Here is a 17,980-nt window from a genome sequence, read left to right on the forward strand (position 1 = left end):
GAATTTAGATCTTTATACCAGACACTGTCTGAGGCTCTTGAAGGTGAGACTTGACACCTCCCTTCAAGTCACTTGCAGTGGATGAGGAAGTCAGGCATACAAGCCATAGTAATGATATGCAGCGGAGTGTCTACCACATTAATTGTAAGAAGAAGTAATGTACCCGAGGAAAAGGGCCATTCATGGAGGGGAGAATCCATGAGAATGGCACAGATGAGGTGGTGAGATCTAGATCCCCAGTGCCGAAAAAGGAAGAGTTGGTGGAAGGTGTCCCCAGAGGAGAGGGGAAGCCAAAGATTCCAAAGGGTAAACCACATATGACCTACTGATCCCACATGGAACAAACTCTGTAAGCATCCATATCGAAGAGGAAGTCACCAAGGAAAATATGAATAGGGTGGCATCGTATGAAAATTTCAGGCTGGGTGCAGTGGCTCACACCTGTAATCCCAGCACTTCAGGAGGCTGAGGCAGGAGGATCGCTTGAGATCAGGAATTCGAGACCAGCCTGAGCAACATGGTGAAACCCCATCTCTACAAAAAAAAAAAGTAGCCAGATATGGTGCTGCACACCTCTATTCCCAGCTATTTAAAAGGCTGAGGTGGAAGAATCACCCGAGGTCGGGAAGGTCAAGGCTAGGATGAGCCAAGGTTGCGCCATGACACTCCAACCTAGGTGACAGAGACCCTGTCTCAGAAAATTTAAAATGCCTATTTATCAAAATACATTATAAACAGAATGAAAATATACATAAAATACTGGGAAAAATTGTCACGCATATAATAAATAGTTTCACATCCTTATTAATGACCTCATACAACTCAGTATGAAAACAGGAAGAACCTAATCAATACATTGGCAATTCCCTAAAAAATGAATTTGGAAAGGAAAAAAAAGGCTAGTAATGTGAGAAAAAATTCAACCTCAAGGCTGGGCACAATGGCTCATGCCTGTAATCCCAGCACTTTGGGAGGCCAAGGTGGGCGGATCACTTGAGGCCAGGAGTGCAAGACCAGCCTAGCCAACACGGCGAAACCCCATCTCTACTAAAAATACAAAAATTAGCCAGGCATGGTGACAGACATCTGTAATCCCAGCTGCTTGGGAGGCTGAGGCAGGAGAATCACTTCAACCCAGGAGGCAGAAGTTGCAGTGAGCTGAGATTGCGCCACGGCACTCCAGCCTAGGCCACAGAGTGAGACTCTGCCTAAAAAAAAAAAAAAAAAAAAAAAAAAAAAAAAAAAAAATCTAACTTCACTGGCTATCAAAGAAATCCAAAATAAAACAGCAGAGGGATACCTTTAGTTAAAAATAAAAATTCTGGTAAAACTCAGGGTTGGCCAGGATGTAGTATGAGGGATATGCATGTATGAACACAGCTGGTGAAGAGTGTAAATTTTGGATTAACTTCTAGAAGGCAATTTGGCAATCTGTATTAAGAGCCTTTAAAATGTTTATACCTTTTGATTCAGTAATTCCACTTCTGGGAATCTATCCTATGAAAATAATCTGCAGTGCAGGCAAAGGTTTACGCTCAAAGATATTCTTCAAAGCGTTATCATAAACAGACTAGCAGCCCAATCATTGAATAATGTTTAAATAAATGATGGGACATATTGCACAATATTGTAGCGATTAAAAAGGATTTTTATGGGAAAATTTTAAAACCTTTGGAAAAGTTTGTGATACAACCTAAATTATTTTAAGGCCTATATGTATGACACAACTATACATACTTATAAAGCATGGGCAGAAGAAACTAAACCAAAGAGAAATCTACCAAGATGTTAAAAATGGTGGCCCCTGGGTGGTGGGATTCTGGGCATTTTCTTTGTTTCTTTTGACACTGCTTTTGAACTTCAGATAATTGGATTCCGTTTTTAGAATGAAGGAAAGTAAAAGAAGCTGTAAGACCTCTTTGAGGAATGACAGGTGATTGGTGTGTGAAACACTCATGCACATTGGGACATAAGGTGTGGATGAAACAGACACAGCCTAGATTTGTCCCGGAGGTTGAAGGAGACCTCATAGATTTTTTTTTTTTTTTTTTTTTTTTTTTTTTTTTTTTTTTTTGAGATGGAGTCTCACTCTGTCTCCTAGGCTGGAGTACAATGGCACGGTCTTGGCTCCCTGGTTCAAGTGGTTCTCCTGCCTCAGCCTCCCAAGTAGCTGGGACTACAGGCACGTACCACCACACCCGGCTAATTTTTTGTATTTTTAGTAGAGACAGGGTTTCACCATGTTAGCCTGGATGGTCTTGATCTCCTGACCTCGTGACCTGCCCACCTTGGCCTCCCAAAGTGCTGGGATTACAGGTGTGAGCTACTGTGCCTGGCTGATTTTTAAGTTCACTTATGTTTTCTGTGGCAGGGCTGGGAGCAAGGGTAATAAGGTCTTAACTATATTTAATGGTCTCCTGTGGTAAGAGTGATTTGGAAACAAAATCACCAAGCAAATGTGAGAACTTTTCTTGTTATCCTAAATACCTGTGCCTTGAAAGAGGGGCAGAGAGGACACTGGCCTTCCCCATTTTCTCCTACTAAGTAGAAAGAATAGAACTGCCCTGTCCTGGTTGTTACAAGTTTAGCAGGCAAGCAGGTGCTGCTTCTGGGGTGCTCTCGACTCCTGGGACACAGCCCCGTCAGCTCCCCAGGCAAGGGGGCATCTCCTCCCACTGTTTTAGGGAGAACACACCTTCCGTGGGACCAGCACCAGTGTGTGCAGAAAGCATTTTACCTTCCAGCTTCCAAGAGGACATGAATGACCGGTGAAGAATTGATGCCCAAAATTAAAGCTGCAAAATGAATTTGACATTTTACATCCTAAAATGAGCATTGTGTCTCATTCTGCTGTTCCCTCTGTACTTTGATCCTGTGTGTTTGTCTGAGAATATGGCCTCCATACAGTGGGGGATTGGTTCCAGGACCCCCAAATCTGCACAGGCTCAGTCAGCCCTGCCAAACCCAAAAATACTGTATTTTCCATCCGCGTTGGGTGAGATCCATGTACAAGTGGGTCCAAACCTGTATTGTTCAAGGGTAATTTTTTGTTGTGCATTTTCCTGCACTTAGAATCTATAAGTTATTTGGGGTAACCTTGCTTAGGCTATCTTGAGGCCCAGGGATGAATGGGGTGGTGTTTTTCCTTCTGTGTGAGTAAGAAAAAGGTAGAGGTGAACAGTTCAGGGGACCGCAAAGATCTAGTCACAAAAACAAGTTAGAGCACTGAGAAGTGGATCTAAATCTACTCTGGGATCCCGATGATGGGAGCCTCAGCTATCTGGGATTTCAGCGGGAGTCAGGTTTCGATGGAGTGTTCATTCTCTATTGCTGCTGTAAAAACTACCACAAATGTAATAAAGCAACATGAATTTGTTCTTTTACAGTTCTGGAGGGCAGAAGTATGAAATTAGTTTCACTGGACTAAAGTCATGTCAGGCAGGCCGGGTTCCTCCTAGAGGCTTTAAGAGAATCGCTTCCTTGACTTTTCCAGCTTTCAGAGGCTGCCAGCACCCTTTGGCTTGTGGCCCCTTCCTCCCACTACTCCAAACGCTTGCTTCCACCCTCACAGTCCCTACTTCTTACTTTGACTCTCTTGTCTGGTGATCACATTGCCCATGCCCCCCAACCCTAGATATTCCAGGTTAATATCTCCAGCTAGAGATTCTTAATCACACCAGCAAAGCTTCTTTTACCACACAGGTAACATTTTCACAGGCCCCAGGGATTCAGATGTGTCTATTTGGAGGTCTGCTATTCAGCCTACTTAAGATAGGTAACCTAACATGCAGGCTATTCATGAACCCTCCTAGGGGCCAGGCACTTGCTAAGGCTGGGGGAACGCCAAGCTCAAACAACTTGATGGAGATGATGGGATCATGCACAAGCATTCTGGAGGCAGGTTGCATGGAACCAGCAGCTCCCAAATGGAGATGGGGAGGAAGGTGTGAGGATTGTTGCAGGCAGTGTCTGTGAGCTGGACCTGGACGGACAGTAGGATTTCAATCAGCAGAGTATGGGGTGCATCATCACACAACCATCACACTACCACGTTCATCACCCCCTGGGAGCCTGCAGCACAGAGTCCATGAGGAGAGGCAGTGGGAGAGGCAAAGGCAAGTTAGGCCCAGATCACAGGGACCTTGAAGAGCAGGTGAAAGGGCTCAGATATGATTCCCTGGAAGGAGGTGGGATCTGTTTTTCCATGACTAGTATTTGCAGAGAATGCCCTGCAGGAGGCAGGGTGGATAATGCTGGGTGGCCATCTGCTGTCATCTGACAAACTTTGCCTTATCTGGACTACCCTAGAAAAGAGGGCACAAGGCCACCCCCGGCATCTCCTTCTGTGAGATGGAGAGGGCACCTTTACAGTTAGAGAGGCTGGGTGTGAATCCCACATACCAGCTGTGTGACCTAAGTCACTGAACCTCTCTGACCTCAGTTTTCCCACTTAGGAAATGGACATCATTAAGACCTGTCTAGTTTCCTCACAGGGCCGGACGTGCTAAAGTAGATGGAGGAATTCCAGAAGTAAACAAGCTGGGCTTCATGTTAGTTTCAGTGCTATTGGGAAGAGTCCTTTGAACCAGGAAATCATGGAATTTTAGATATTAAAGATCACCTAACCTGGAGAGTACTGCATCAGAATCAGTTGAGTTTGATTTGCAGCCAGAGTTGGAAAAGCCCCACCCCCATGTGAGGCTCAGAGAGGCTGGGGGACTTAGCCAAGTGGGGTCCTAGTTCATCTTCCCCCACTGCCCTGAGCAATGAGATGGGTTTAGCACCAGCTATGACCAGGATAGAGCTAGAAAACAAGGCAGAGGGTAAGGCAGGCTCACTTGGGGTATTGACCCAGGTGAGCCCTACCTGCTCATCTCCACAGGGGCCAGAGGCTCCCCATCTGACACCAGGCAAGAGCTGAGTAGCAGGAGGCACCAGCCAGGCCTTGTGAGGTGGTCCCCAGGCAAAGCCCTCCATTTGGTCAGGGAGGCTAAGCCAGACCAGCCTTCTCCTTCCTGTGGTCTGAATCTCTGGGGCCTGCAAAGATGTGAGTAGTCACAGGTTAATTCATTATCAAAATGCATTGTTCTTAATCCAGAAACTGATAACTGTGTATGTCCATTATAAACTGCCCCATCCCTTCCCCCTCTGGATAAAATTAATTATCTAAGAATTTCAGACTAGAGCAAACCTTAGCAATCTAATAGAAATCCCTCCTTTGATAGAGGAGGGGACAGGGGCCACACAGAGAAGGGACATGGTCAGCCTCATACAGCCAGGCAGGAGGATCCAAGTCCAGATCTGAGGCCCAGGCTTGCACGATGGTGTTCTTTGCATTCCAGAACAGAAAGTGCTGCATCTTTCTAATATCTTCTCAATAAGTCACTCCAGTGGTAGAACCTGGGGTCAAGAACATGGGGGATATGCACTAGACCAGATCCACCTCTTGGTACCCCAAATTTGACCTTGAGGGTGGAGCTGTCTGTGCAGGTGAGACTCCACCTGGAGGCCATCCACTTGGCACACTAAAGTCATGGGTTTGAGGACCCCCGAGGAGGAATGTCGTGGAGGGAACATGGACCACTCTGCTGCTCACCTTCCTAGAAAGTGAGATACCCTAGCAGGCCATGGATGAGCGTGAGGGGTTTTGACCCCTCTCACCTGCTGGTGTTGGCCCTGGGTGTGGCCAGATGGAGATGCAGATGTCTCAGTCAGGCCTTGGGATGTGAATGGCAGGGGGGATAATGCTGTCCCTGCAGCCTGCCCATGGGATCAACCCATCAGGCCAGCTGGTGCCTGGGGCCATGCAAACTCACCATGGTTGTGTGTCTGTGTGCTTTCCAGGAACATCCCCAGGCTCCAAGATGGCCCTGCAGAGCTCCTTCACTTGTTGGAATGGGACAGTCCTCCAGCTTGGGCAGGCCTGTGACTTCCACCAGGACTGCGCCCAGGGAGAAGATGAGAGCCAGATGTGCCGTGAGTAGATGGGGCTACCCCACCCTGCCAGAGCCCAGCCCATGCTCATAACCCCCTGTTGTCCCCATTATCCCAGGCATGAGAGCATGGACAGCCTTCCCGATATCCAATGACAATTGTGACTCCTCTCATGGCAAAGCCACACAGTCTTCAAGAGGCAGAGCTAAGATTTGTGGTCTAGAAATAGCCTGGTCCGTAGTCATATAAGTCAAGAACCAAACAAGATCTTATAAGTTATGCTGTCAGCATCCTCAAGGCACAGAGAAAATGTGCAGGGTAAAAGCCCAGCTCTAATGTGACATTGGAAGTCCTCCATGCCCAGACTTCCCTCGCCTTCCAAGTCTCATTCCCCACCTGCCCCTCATCGTCTCCCTCCTCCATGCACCCCAGCTCCGGCCGTATGGAACCACCTTACAGATCCTTCATGCCTCCATGGCTTTGCTCACATGGTCTCCCCTTTCCTTTCTCGAGTCACATCTACTTCAAGACTCGCCCTGAGTCGATTCTTTCAGAAAGCCACCCTGACTGTCCCCCACAAGTACCACTGGTTCTTCTCCCTCTGGATCCTTCCCCCACAATCCAGTGGATCCATCCAAATATCATCATTGCCATTACTTTTTATGAATAGCTTTGAGATACAATTCATATACAATTCACCCACTTCAAGTGTATAATTCCCTGTTTTCCATATAGTTACAGGGTTGTTCAACCATCATCACAATTTTATTTTAGAACATTTTTATCACCCCAAAAAGGAACCTGTAGTATCTCTCCCCAGTTTGCTCCAAACCCCTGCCATTAGCCTGAACCAATCACTAATCTTTGTTTCTATAGATTTGCCTATTCTGGGCATTTAGCACCCTATGAGGGGCCCACTTTCTCCATATCTTTGCCAACACGTCATATTATCTGTCTTTTTAATTTTAGCCATCCTAGTGGGCATGCATCCATTATGTTTAATGGAGGTGATTTCCATGTCTCTCTTCCTCTCTGTGGGTGGTTTGAGTCTGGTCATCTTTCCCATAGCAATACCTCTCATGATTCCTGGCACAGCATCTATGCTTACTGACTCTTCGTTTATGAGAGGAAAGAATGAGTTGGGAAACTTGGGCTCCATAGGGGAAAACAAATTGCCGAGGACCCACTGACAGTCGGGGCGGAGTAGACTCCCAGCTGGTGCTCCTGCACTTGAACATGGTGCTCCCTGCAGCTGCCTCTCCAGAAGTAATCACTCCAGAGCCCTTGATGTTTTTGCCACGGAAACCACCAACGCTTCCAGAATACCTACAGGCAGCTGGAAAACGTGCCAGATCCTGGAGCAGAGATGAATAACTTGGCATCTTCCCTCAAAGCACTGAAAGCTCCACACAGGGGCGGGAGTGAAATGGAGCCTGGACTGGGGAAGGATGAGGCACAATGGTAACTGGGGTGCGGCCCAGACCCGGAGCAAATGCCTCACCTCCCAGATATGCAGACCCCACTGGCCTGCAAGAAAGTTTCCAAAATACGTTTCCAAACAGGGCCCTCTGCCCCCCAGTCATCTGGACCCTTTGTGGGGGGTGGAGAAGGTTTCATTTATTCTAATTTAAGCAATAAAGACATCCATTTTCCCATTTTTAAAACTTCATTTCTATACGAAACTTTCAAGTGAAGTTTTTCAATGATAATGGAATAGTTGTATGTTTTTAGATAAAACTCAGCAAAGAGTTACAGGGAAGGGCTTTGCTTGCCCTGTTCTGTTCCACTCCTGGCCTTTCTCATACAGTTCTCATTACACACATGGCCCAAAGTGAAGCCAGTCTTGCCCACAATGCCCTGTTCAGGGGCCTGTGTGTGTCTCTATTTATTTGTGTCTGCAGTGTTTCCAGCAGTGCCTTTGAACTGTGTGATTTCACGATTGGCTTTTTCAAGTTTTTTGATACCCACTTCCCAGCTGGGACACAGGTCGGGCAGGCCACGACCTGACTGACAATTGGGAAAATCAAGGCACAGATAAGGCAATTGACTTGTTCAGGGTCACACAGCATGTCAGGGACAGATTAGAGCCCTGAGCCTTCAGGATCCAACCCATTACTATGGGCTCAGGGCATTTCCCACCACTCCAAAGCTTACCACTATTGGTTTCCTGGCCAGCTCCAAGCTTCAGGGCAGTCTACTTCAGGCACTGAGGACAAGAACCTGGGGCCCAGAGGCTTTTTCAGCCACATTTGAAAAGCGGCTCTGACAAGCTGTCAGAGTAACCCCTCCACCCTGGAGAACACCCCCACTGTGTTCCTGGCTACAGAAAGCAGTTGCTGGGAGGGAAGTTCAATTCAGGAGAGTTATTCCCACTCAGATCTTGGCAGAACTCTTAGAAAATATCCTTTTTCTTATTTGTGTGCCTAATCCTCTCCGGCATTTTTGCTGTGTTCCCCGTCACACCAATGGTGACTGAAAACCATTCCCATGAAGGTAACAACAGCAACAACACCAGCTTAGCTGTTGAGCCTTTATGAGTCAGGAGCTGTTCTCAACGCTTTTCATGTATGAACTTGCCTCATCCTCACAACATCCTGTGTGATGCTATTGTACCCATCTTTGTTAGAGACAAGGAAGCTGAAGCTCGTGGAATTTAAGTGGTCGTCCATGATCAAACTGATAGCCAGCAGCTGAGCAGTGATTCAGGCTCAGTCTGACTTCAGAGCCACACTCGAACCACTGCAGGGTAAACTCTGTTTCACGAGCTTCCAGCACTTAGCTATGCTAAGCACTGAACCTAGCCACAGACACACCCAGGATGAAGGGGCCAGGAAGAGACAGGGAGGTCCAGGGCTCTGCTACTTCCTTTCTCTGGGGGTAGGAGGATTCAGATCTTGGGCTTCCCCCTCTGGGTCTCGGGTTCCTCATCTGTAATGTGATGCCTACTGACACTCTGATGTCTGAGAAACAAGCAGGAAGTGTTTGGAGCAGCTCCTGGCACCAAGTAAGTGCTCAGCAAATGTTAGCCAGTATTATTCATGTTATTGTTTTCTTCATGGGGATGGTTTCCAGAATCAACACCAATATCATAGGAAAATACTCTTGACTATACCAGCTCTTTCCCAGGTGGTCTGGAACCTGTTAAAATGTTTCCTCTGAGCAGGTGTTCACACTGCAGCTCTGTTAGGAATGGCCAGGTCCTCTGAAGAACCTTACTGAGGGTCTTTCATCTTGGGCCAGGGTAGTTGACCAAACCCTGCCATGGTTGGAATTTGGAAGGGGAAAGTAGGCTGCATTTAATCAACTCCCCCTACCAACGGGCCAGCCTCAACTCCCCACACCTTCCCAGAGGGAGTTCCCTGCACACACCGGGGCTGCAAACAGATTATCAGACTCACTCTGGGCAACGTAACTGGATCTGTTTGGAGCCCTTAAAAATTCTAAGAGTTGTCCAGGGTGAGTGGAGGGCCTGAGATGGAGGTGACATTCCCCTGCCCTTTTCTAGCCAATCATGATACTCATCTGTCCATCATACTCTCTCCTCCAAACCCACAACCCAACACACTACTCTCGGTCCCCTTTCCAATACAGCCACTCCTGCATTTCTAATTAAACATTGCCAAATCCAAGTGAGACATCCCGGATGCTGTAATGCACTGAAGGGGGTCTTCATGACTCTCTGTGCGTTCTGACCAATGGCCTCGATGGCATGTGGCTCCCTAGAAAGGGGCCAGATGTCCCCACTTCATTCGCTGGATGGGTCTATGAATCACTGGGTATTGCAGACAGATCACTTTTCCCCCATGGACTCGATAATCTCATCTATGTGCTGGGGATACTCTTCCTGCCAGGCAAAAACAGTGTTTTAAAAGTGTATTTCTTTATTGTAAGATAAAACATACTGGTTGTAAAATACAAAAAATCTGGAAATGTACACAAGAGAAAATAACTATCACCCATAATCCTCCCTCTCAAACATTCAGAGATAACTATAATATTTTGATGTATTTCTTCTAGCATTTTTTCCCATGACTCTGTATTTTCAAGAAAATGTATAGCACATATTTATCAAAAATGTTAACAGAGTTGTCACGCAAGAAGGAAAAGAAGTAGTGTCATTTGGCCTGGAGTTTATACTTGGCAGCTCCCACAGCTGCTGCTGAGGTCACAGCTCCATGACTCTACCAATTTGTCTCTCTTAGAGTGGAATCAGGTGTCATAATTGCCAAATGTTGCAGGATTGATTGACCTACCCACAGCGCGATTTGGCCATCCAGCCAATGAAATAACTGGCTACAGCCCAAGAAGGGGGTTGGTTAGAACAGTGCTTCTCCAAATTTAAGGTGCACAGGAGTCTCTAGGGGAGCCTCTTAAAAACGCAGATTCTGATTCAGTGTGTTGGGGCAAGGCCTGAGATTCCATACATTTTACAGATTCATAGGTGATGAGGCTGCAGCTGGTCCCTGGACCACATTTTGAGTGGTAAAGAGTTAGAGGATTGAGCCCACTCCCATTTTGTTCAGCAAATAAGTTTTGAAGTCCTCCAGTGTGCTGACTGAGTAGGAGCTTGGGGCAAATGAGAAGAGAAAAGGATGCTCAGAGGATGAGTTGATACCATTAGACCCAACCCTACAGACCAACCTTTTGCTCAGTAATTGGCCTTAGTGGTGATTTCCCAGTTGCAGACTAATCCACAGGGGTCTTTGTTCTGACTCTACATTTTTTTTTTTTTTTTTTTTTTTTTTTTGAGACACTGTCTCGCTTTATCACCCAGGCTGGAGTGCAGTGGTGCGATCTCAGCTCACTACAAGCTCTGCCTCCCAGGTTCACACCATTCTCCTGCCTCAGGCTCCTGGGTAGCTGGGACTACAGGCACCCACCACCATGGCCAGCTAATTTTTTTGTATTTTTAGTACAGATGGGGTTTCACTGTGTTAGCCAGGATGGTCTCAATCTCCTGACCTCGTGATCTGCCTGCCTCGGCCTCCCAAAGTGGTGGGATTACAGGCGTGAGCCACTACGCCCGGCCTGTTCTGACTCTTAACCTTAACCCCACCAGCTTCCTCAGGAGTGGCTTCTGGCTGAGTACGCTGCCCTGATGAGTTTACAATCATGGAAATCCTCAGCTCTCCTTCCTCCCTTAGGGGTTTTAATTGCCACATCAATTGTCCACTGGCCTGTCTTGCTCTTTTGCCTACCTCCTCTCCCTTTATTGAATCAGCCAGAAAGAAAAGGGGTTTCCGCTCCCAGCTCACCCTGGATTCTATGCCAAGCTGAAACAAGAATGGGATTCCAAAGACAGAGAATGCTGATGGCTTTCTTCAATCCTGTCCGGCCGAAAGGCATAGGCAGAGCTATCACATATGCAGCCTCCAACAGGCATTTCCAGAGAGCCAGGCAGGGACTTGCTGTCAGTTTCAGCCATCCTCTGACGAGCTAGCTCCAAGTTAGGTATGAATGGCAATTAATAACACTACCACCACTTTACATTTGTACCTCTCTGGCTGTTTACAAAGTGTTTCCACACTCTCTCCCCTACTTTATCCTCAAACCAGCTCGGTAAAATTTAGACATTAATATTGCCCCATTTTACAGATAAGGAACCTGAGGCTCTGAGGAAGAAGTGACTTTTGTAAGATCACAAAGCAGGAAGTGGTGAGGCTAGAACTAGAGCCCATATGTCTGGATTCCAGTGCTGTTGTGGTACCAATACCCATGATCCAGGCTCAGTTCTCTCCCTCTGCCTCCTAAAAGGGTAAGGAGGGAGTGACGTACTGTGCGTCTCCCACCTCAGGCCGGTCTCCTCCTTCCTCCAGGAATCCATCACCCACTGGAATCTTCCATCATGGGCCTTGGGGTATTTTGTTTGTTTGTTTTTGCTTATTTGTTTGAGACGGAGTTTTGCTCTTGTCGCCCAGGCTAGAGTGCAGTGGCGCAATCTTGGCTCACTGCCAACCTCCACCTCCTGGGTTCAAGTGATTCTCCTGCCTCAGCCTACCGAGTAGCTGGAATTACAGGCGCCCACCCCCAGGCCCGGCTAATTTCTGTATTTTTAGTCGAGATGGGGTTTCCCCATGTTGGCCAGGCTGTTCTCGAACTCCTGACCTCAGGTGATCCGCCTGCCTCAGCCTCCCAAAGTGCTGGGATTACAGGCATGAGCCACCGCACCCTGTCGGGCCTTGGTTTTTAAAACTCACTTGTGAAGGACATTCCATGAGAAGGTCACTTCCACCAGTTGGTTTCTGCAAAAGAAGTAGATGCGGGATCCCTTGAGGGGGGAATAAAAGATAAAACAGAAAGTTCTTCTTAGCTTTGGGATTTTTAATCAGAGAAACATGTGGGGCTTAGGGGGAAATGATTTCTTCAGGGGGGTGTAAATGGGAAGAGATGTTCAAAGTCAGTGACAGCCTGTTTTAATTTATAATTCTGCCTCTGTGTGAAATGCACAGAGAATCGGGGGGAAATGAATAATAATTCACTAAGGTGCTGTCACAGCCAGGAAGCGTTAGGGCCCTCTTTGTCAGCCTGCTGCTGCCAAGAAGGCTGAGACAGAGGAAGGACATGCAGTGCTGTGGGTCTCAGCTAGAGAGCTTCTTTCCTCCCACGTGGAGACACAGGCTTCTCCGCAGCTAGGCTGGGAGGTGTTGGGAGCCATCAAAATTGCCTGGAATAGCCCACTAGCTCCTCAGGGCTGAGTGCCTTTCCTGGAGCCATGCTCAGAGTGAGCTGGAGAAAGTGAGCTCTCTCTCTCTCACCCTCTTATCCTTTCCTCTTCCTTCTGTGGACTGTATATTGGGAAATACACAGTCTAGAAAGCTGACTGTCGCCTCTTCAATGGGACCTGAGATCAGTCTGATGTAGAGAAAAAGATGACGTGCCCTTTGTGCTGAGCCCACTGATGATATAAAGAGGCCCCAATGACTGGGATTGTTTGATCAGGACAGGCTAGATTATGCTGCAGTAATAAACCCCATATCTCAGTGACTTGGGATAACATTTACAGTACCCGTCCAATGAGGGTGTGGGTGGGAGGGGCCTCTGCTCCACAGGATCACTCAGGGACCCAGGCTGGCAGAGGCCCCTCCATCAATATAGTGTCACCCTTAGGAACAAGAACTCTCATTGGTTGTTTCAGCAAAGGAAGAGAGAGACCAAAGATTTACAAAAGGGCTTTTCACAGCCTTAATTCAGAGGAGACACATCACTTCCACTCATGTTTCATTGGCCAGAGCACATCATATGTCTTCATTTAACTGCAAGGGGGCTGGGAGATAAGGGAAAGCAAATGGAAAGTTTTGAGCAATATGTGTCTCTGCAGACAGGTAATTTGATGGACCCAGACAAACCCCCAGCCAACACTGCCACAACCACCACCACAGTCTGGACACTGTGTCAACCATTAGAAATGTAGTGAGCTCTACAGCGGCTTCTCCTGGGGTCCAATCATGGTGATCAGTATCAAGAGTGCAGAATTTAGAAGCAGAAGACCTGGGTTCGAGCCTAACTGGGTTACATGCTAGCTGTGTGACCTTGGTCAGGTTGCTTCACATTTCTGAGCCTCTGCTTTGTCAGATATACAACTGGACTAACACCCATGCTGAGGAGTTATTTTTCCTATTTTGTTTTCTGAAGATAAGAAAACTGTAAACCAGCACGGGCATCAGTTAGGGCTTGGGGGCTTCTTTGCATTATAATCGGTGTCATTAGTCATCCAGCATTCTGGCTGGGGAGCTATATTACTAATGAAGATAATTTGGTCATGCCTGGCTAATTTGACTTGGCGTTGGCATATTTTGCCTTTAGTGGTCCTGGAAATGACTGTGCCTCTCTGCTCTCTCCATAGGGAAACTCCCTGTGGGTTTTTACTGCAACTTTGAAGATGGTTTCTGTGGCTGGACCCAAGGCACACTCTCACCCCACACTCCTCAGTGGCAGGTCAGGACCCTGAAGGATGCCCGGTTCCAGGACCACCGAGGTACTTCTGCTCTCCTCCCTTCTCCCTGGTGCCCATCTTCATGCCCACATAGACAGATGGGAGACTCAGGGCTGGGCTTCACCCCACCTGCAGGGCAAGCTCGGGTGTCTGACCAAAGCTTGCCTAGAGCGCTCACACACAATTCCCTCTTCACACCTTGGGCTTTCGAGTGATTAAATCTGGCCAAGATAGATGTCACCTTTGGTTACTTAAAATAAGAACCATGAGGAGGGATTAACAAAAAGATAACAGCAACAACGATAATAATCCTTTCCATCAACAAGTATGTGTTGAGGGTGTCCTATGTGTCAGGCACATAATTCATTGAGAGGTAGGGAAAGCCATAGCCCTCTTTATGACTGGGGAGACTGAGGCACAGCAAGGCCTTGTGTCATTTGCCCCGGGGTTGTGCCCAGGGAACCTCACCCTACACCTGGTCCATGGTCCATTCCCTGCAGCACAGCCCCTCCAGCCATCCTCCCACCTCAACCCTGATTTAAGCTAGTAATACCTGTCCCCCCCTCTCCGGGGCCCATCCTCCCCACAAACCCTGCATGTCTGGCAGAAAGCAAAGGGCCTCCGTGCAGCCAAGAGATAGCCAGCCGCTCCTGGGTAAGCTGACTCCAGACTCAGAGACACCAGGCTGGGCAGGATGTGGCATCACAGAGGGTCTATAAGGCCAGCACAGCTCCCAACATTAGGCTGCTGGAGAGGCCAGGCTAGCCAGCTTTGGGGGCTGTCCCTAGTGGTGGGGCCCGGGCAGGCCCTGGTGCCCACCTCTCTGCAGCATAGGGCTGATGGGGTAGGAAGGTCTCTCTCCTTCTTCTGTCCTCTTCATTTGCCTTCTTTCTGTGGAAATAGAGACCCTCCAATGCTTATTTGTTGAACAAAGTAAGAGTTGGCTCAGTCCTTACCGTGCAGCGGCATCATTCTTAGCATTCTGTCTGTAAAAGACACAGAGGAGAGAAATGGAGTTCCAAGCTGGATGTGCCCTTAATGTCTCTGTTCCCAGTTTGATAATTTCCACTACAGCACCCATAGCAAACAAACATCCAGCCCTGCGGAATACCTCCAGTGACAGGGCTCCCACTGCCTCCTAGAGCAGCCCATGCTGTTGTTCTCAGTCACAGATTAGCTTGCAAGCTCCACCTCTCTGTGACTTCTACTCATCTATCATGACTTTTGCCCCCTGGAGCCCCACAGAAATGAACTATCCCCTCTCCCACCAAGGCAGCCCTTCAGAAATCTCAAGGCAACAATTGTGATCCGCCTGCCTGCATGAGGGCTTTTCTGTCCCCAGTCACACAATGCCAGCTCCTTGAATCTCACCTCATGCTTGCTGAGATCTCTTGGTTACTCTGCCCTTGACCCACCTGAATTTGTTACTTAATAACAGCCTTTACTGAGAGAGGCAGAAAGGTAGAAAGGAAAGACTAAAGTAATGCTTGGGGTTCTGTGGCCCCCTAAAATGTTGTGACCTCACAATGGCACTCATACCACAGCACTGACCACCTACAAAATGCTCTGCAGACCCTGGAAGTTTGCAGATGCTTCTTCCCACCACCACGTGGGGTTGGGAGCCCCTGTCCTCCCGGATTTTCAGGCAGAGCCGTGCTTAGAAAATACAAGAAGTGAATCTTCATGGGCAGGGGCACAGGATGACCTGGGTTCTGGACAGGGGAGAAGAGAGTGAAGGTCGCAGAAACCACTGGAAGGCCACGCATGACTGAAAATGGGGAGGGTGGAGCTGGGGAGGCCAGTGTGCTTCAGGCTAGTCCTGGGCCATGGGCTAAAGCTGGTAACCTTGGAAGATCAGGGATGTGGTAGCCCAGATGATGGTGCTGGGACCTCACAGGTAGTTTAGAATGAAATTGTTAGCCAGGTGCGGTGGCTCATGCCTATAATCTCAGCACTTTGGGAGGCCAAGACAGGCGGATCACAAGGTCAGGAGATCGAGACTATCCTGGCTAACACAGTGAAACCCCATCTCTACTAAAAATACAAAAAATTAGCCGGGCATGGTGGCGGGTGCCTGTAGTCCGCTACTTGGGAGGCTGAGGCAGGAGAATGGTGTGAACCCTGGAGGTGGAGCTTGCAGTGAGCCGAGATCATGCCACTGCACTCCAGCCTGGGCGACAGAGCGAGACTCTGTCTCAAAAAAAAAAAAAAGAAATTATTGACAGGTGGGCTTTCTTCTCCATTGTAGGCCAGAAATCTGTTTCCTCAAAGATATCCCTAGGCTAGATAAGAACTGTGCCCAGTCCATTAACCCTGCACCCCTGGTCCCCCATTTCCTGATAATGGTGTGCTTGTGATTCTTTTCCTCTCTCCTAGACCATGCTCTATTGCTCAGTACCACTGATGTCCCCACTTCTGAAAGTGCTACAGTGACCAGTGCTACATTTCCCGCACCGATCAAGAGCTCTCCATGTGAGGCAAGTCTCAATGTTTCTCTAGTTCTCTAATTTCTCCTCCTACCTCTTGTCACTTCCGGAACCCAGATTAAGAAAGTAGCATAGCTGGCTGGGCTGGTCATTCTCCTGGGGAGAGAACAAGAGGGCCACCTCTGCCATCTTCAAGGTAGAGCATGTCCATCAACATGGTAAAGCCCTATCTACAGAGAATCATGCCTTAAACAGCCATACCCAGCTGCACTGAACTATTTGCAGTAGAACCATGATTTAATCAAACCCAGAAGAGATTTTCCGCAGCATAAGGGAGAGTGACAAGGATTACCAAAGACTTTCTACAGAATCCTTTTTAAAAATATTGAGCTCTTGTAATACATTGTAAATACTATACATCCTCAAAAATTTGATTTACATAAATTTCACTAAGACATCAATGGCATTCAGTGAGGTACCTCCAAAGCCACTGTCTCAAATGGTTCCTGATGCTGTTATCTCATTGGTGTGTGGGTGGAGGCACTGGCGCCCTGTTCCTTAGCATACAGTCATATTCTTAAGGGGCCAAGAAATGTACTTAAGACCCCAACATGGTACAGTAATTAAGCTCACGGACTCTAGAATCAGGTTTCTGAGTGCAAGTCAGGTTCCACCACTGATTGATTGTACAGTTTCTTTGGGCAGTTAATTAACCTCTTGGGGCTTCAGTTTCCTCACTGGGTAAGTGAACACACTCATAGTGCCTACCCCGAAGAGTGAAGATTAAATAGATAATGTCCAAAGGGCTTGGAAGAGAGCATCAGGCACAAAGTAAGCACTGCAGTATTTAGCCCACAGGGTGCCTGGCACCCTGTATAAACATTCAGAAGGACACTGGGGGAAGAGGAAGAGAACTTGAGCCAGAAATCAGACTGTAAGCTCCAAGACAGCAGGCCATGTCTTGTACTTCTTCGTACTCCCTCACTGCACCTGCATCAACATCTTGCACGTAGTAGAAAATCTACATGTAGTTTAGATTTGGCCAGTCATCTCGTTCTGGACACTCACAGGAGAAATTCCTGTCTGGCTCAGTTTCAGGAACAGCTATGTACCCTCTGAGCAATTTGTTTCCTGTCAAGTTGTGGACACTGTGAAACTGACCAGATTCACTTCTCCTTCTGTGGCTAACAGAAATCCCAGGGAGGTGGTTCTGTGGCCAGCAGAGGGACAGACAACAGGATTGCCCCTGCTAGGGGACGCAGGCAGATTCAAGCCCCTCGAGTTTCTCATAAAATAAAAACTCACAGACAGAAAACAAATAAGAATGGAAAAGATGTAGAAATGATTTTTTAATCCGAGGAGTGGTTAAATTAAAACCAAGGCTCCACTTGGCAAGCAAATGGGACTTCATGATATGCAATTTGTAGCAGCTTACTCCTGGTTTGATTTTACAACTCAACATTCTCCACTTCCTTCTCACCCTCTTCTAGGCTATGCTATCCTGCTAGATTTTATGTATCTCTGTGAACCACCTTAAATCCTTTTTGGAAGAATTCTGAGCACAAATAAATAGATTCATTAAATTAAATTGTATTTGAGAAACCATGCTATCTCGTGCAGATGGTGGAATTACACAGTCGTTGCTGATATTTCTCAGGTGTCTGAAAGCAGGTACCTAGAAAGGAAT

General features: G+C 47.6%; 1 protein-coding gene across 1 annotated transcript in view; it reads left to right on the forward strand.

Moving 5' to 3' along the window:
- Positions 1-17,980, forward strand: part of ALK (ALK receptor tyrosine kinase) — a 525,427-nt gene that overhangs the window by 379,315 nt on the left and 128,132 nt on the right. The window contains exons 6-8 of the mRNA XM_030799790.1: positions 5,845-5,976; positions 13,778-13,909; positions 16,244-16,344. Coding sequence (XP_030655650.1) covers positions 5,845-5,976; positions 13,778-13,909; positions 16,244-16,344 — 365 coding nt within the window. The remainder of the gene's footprint in view (positions 1-5,844; positions 5,977-13,777; positions 13,910-16,243; positions 16,345-17,980) is intronic.

Source organism: Nomascus leucogenys, chromosome 19, assembly GCF_006542625.1.
Source record: "Nomascus leucogenys isolate Asia chromosome 19, Asia_NLE_v1, whole genome shotgun sequence".
NCBI lineage: Eukaryota > Metazoa > Chordata > Mammalia > Primates > Hylobatidae > Nomascus > Nomascus leucogenys.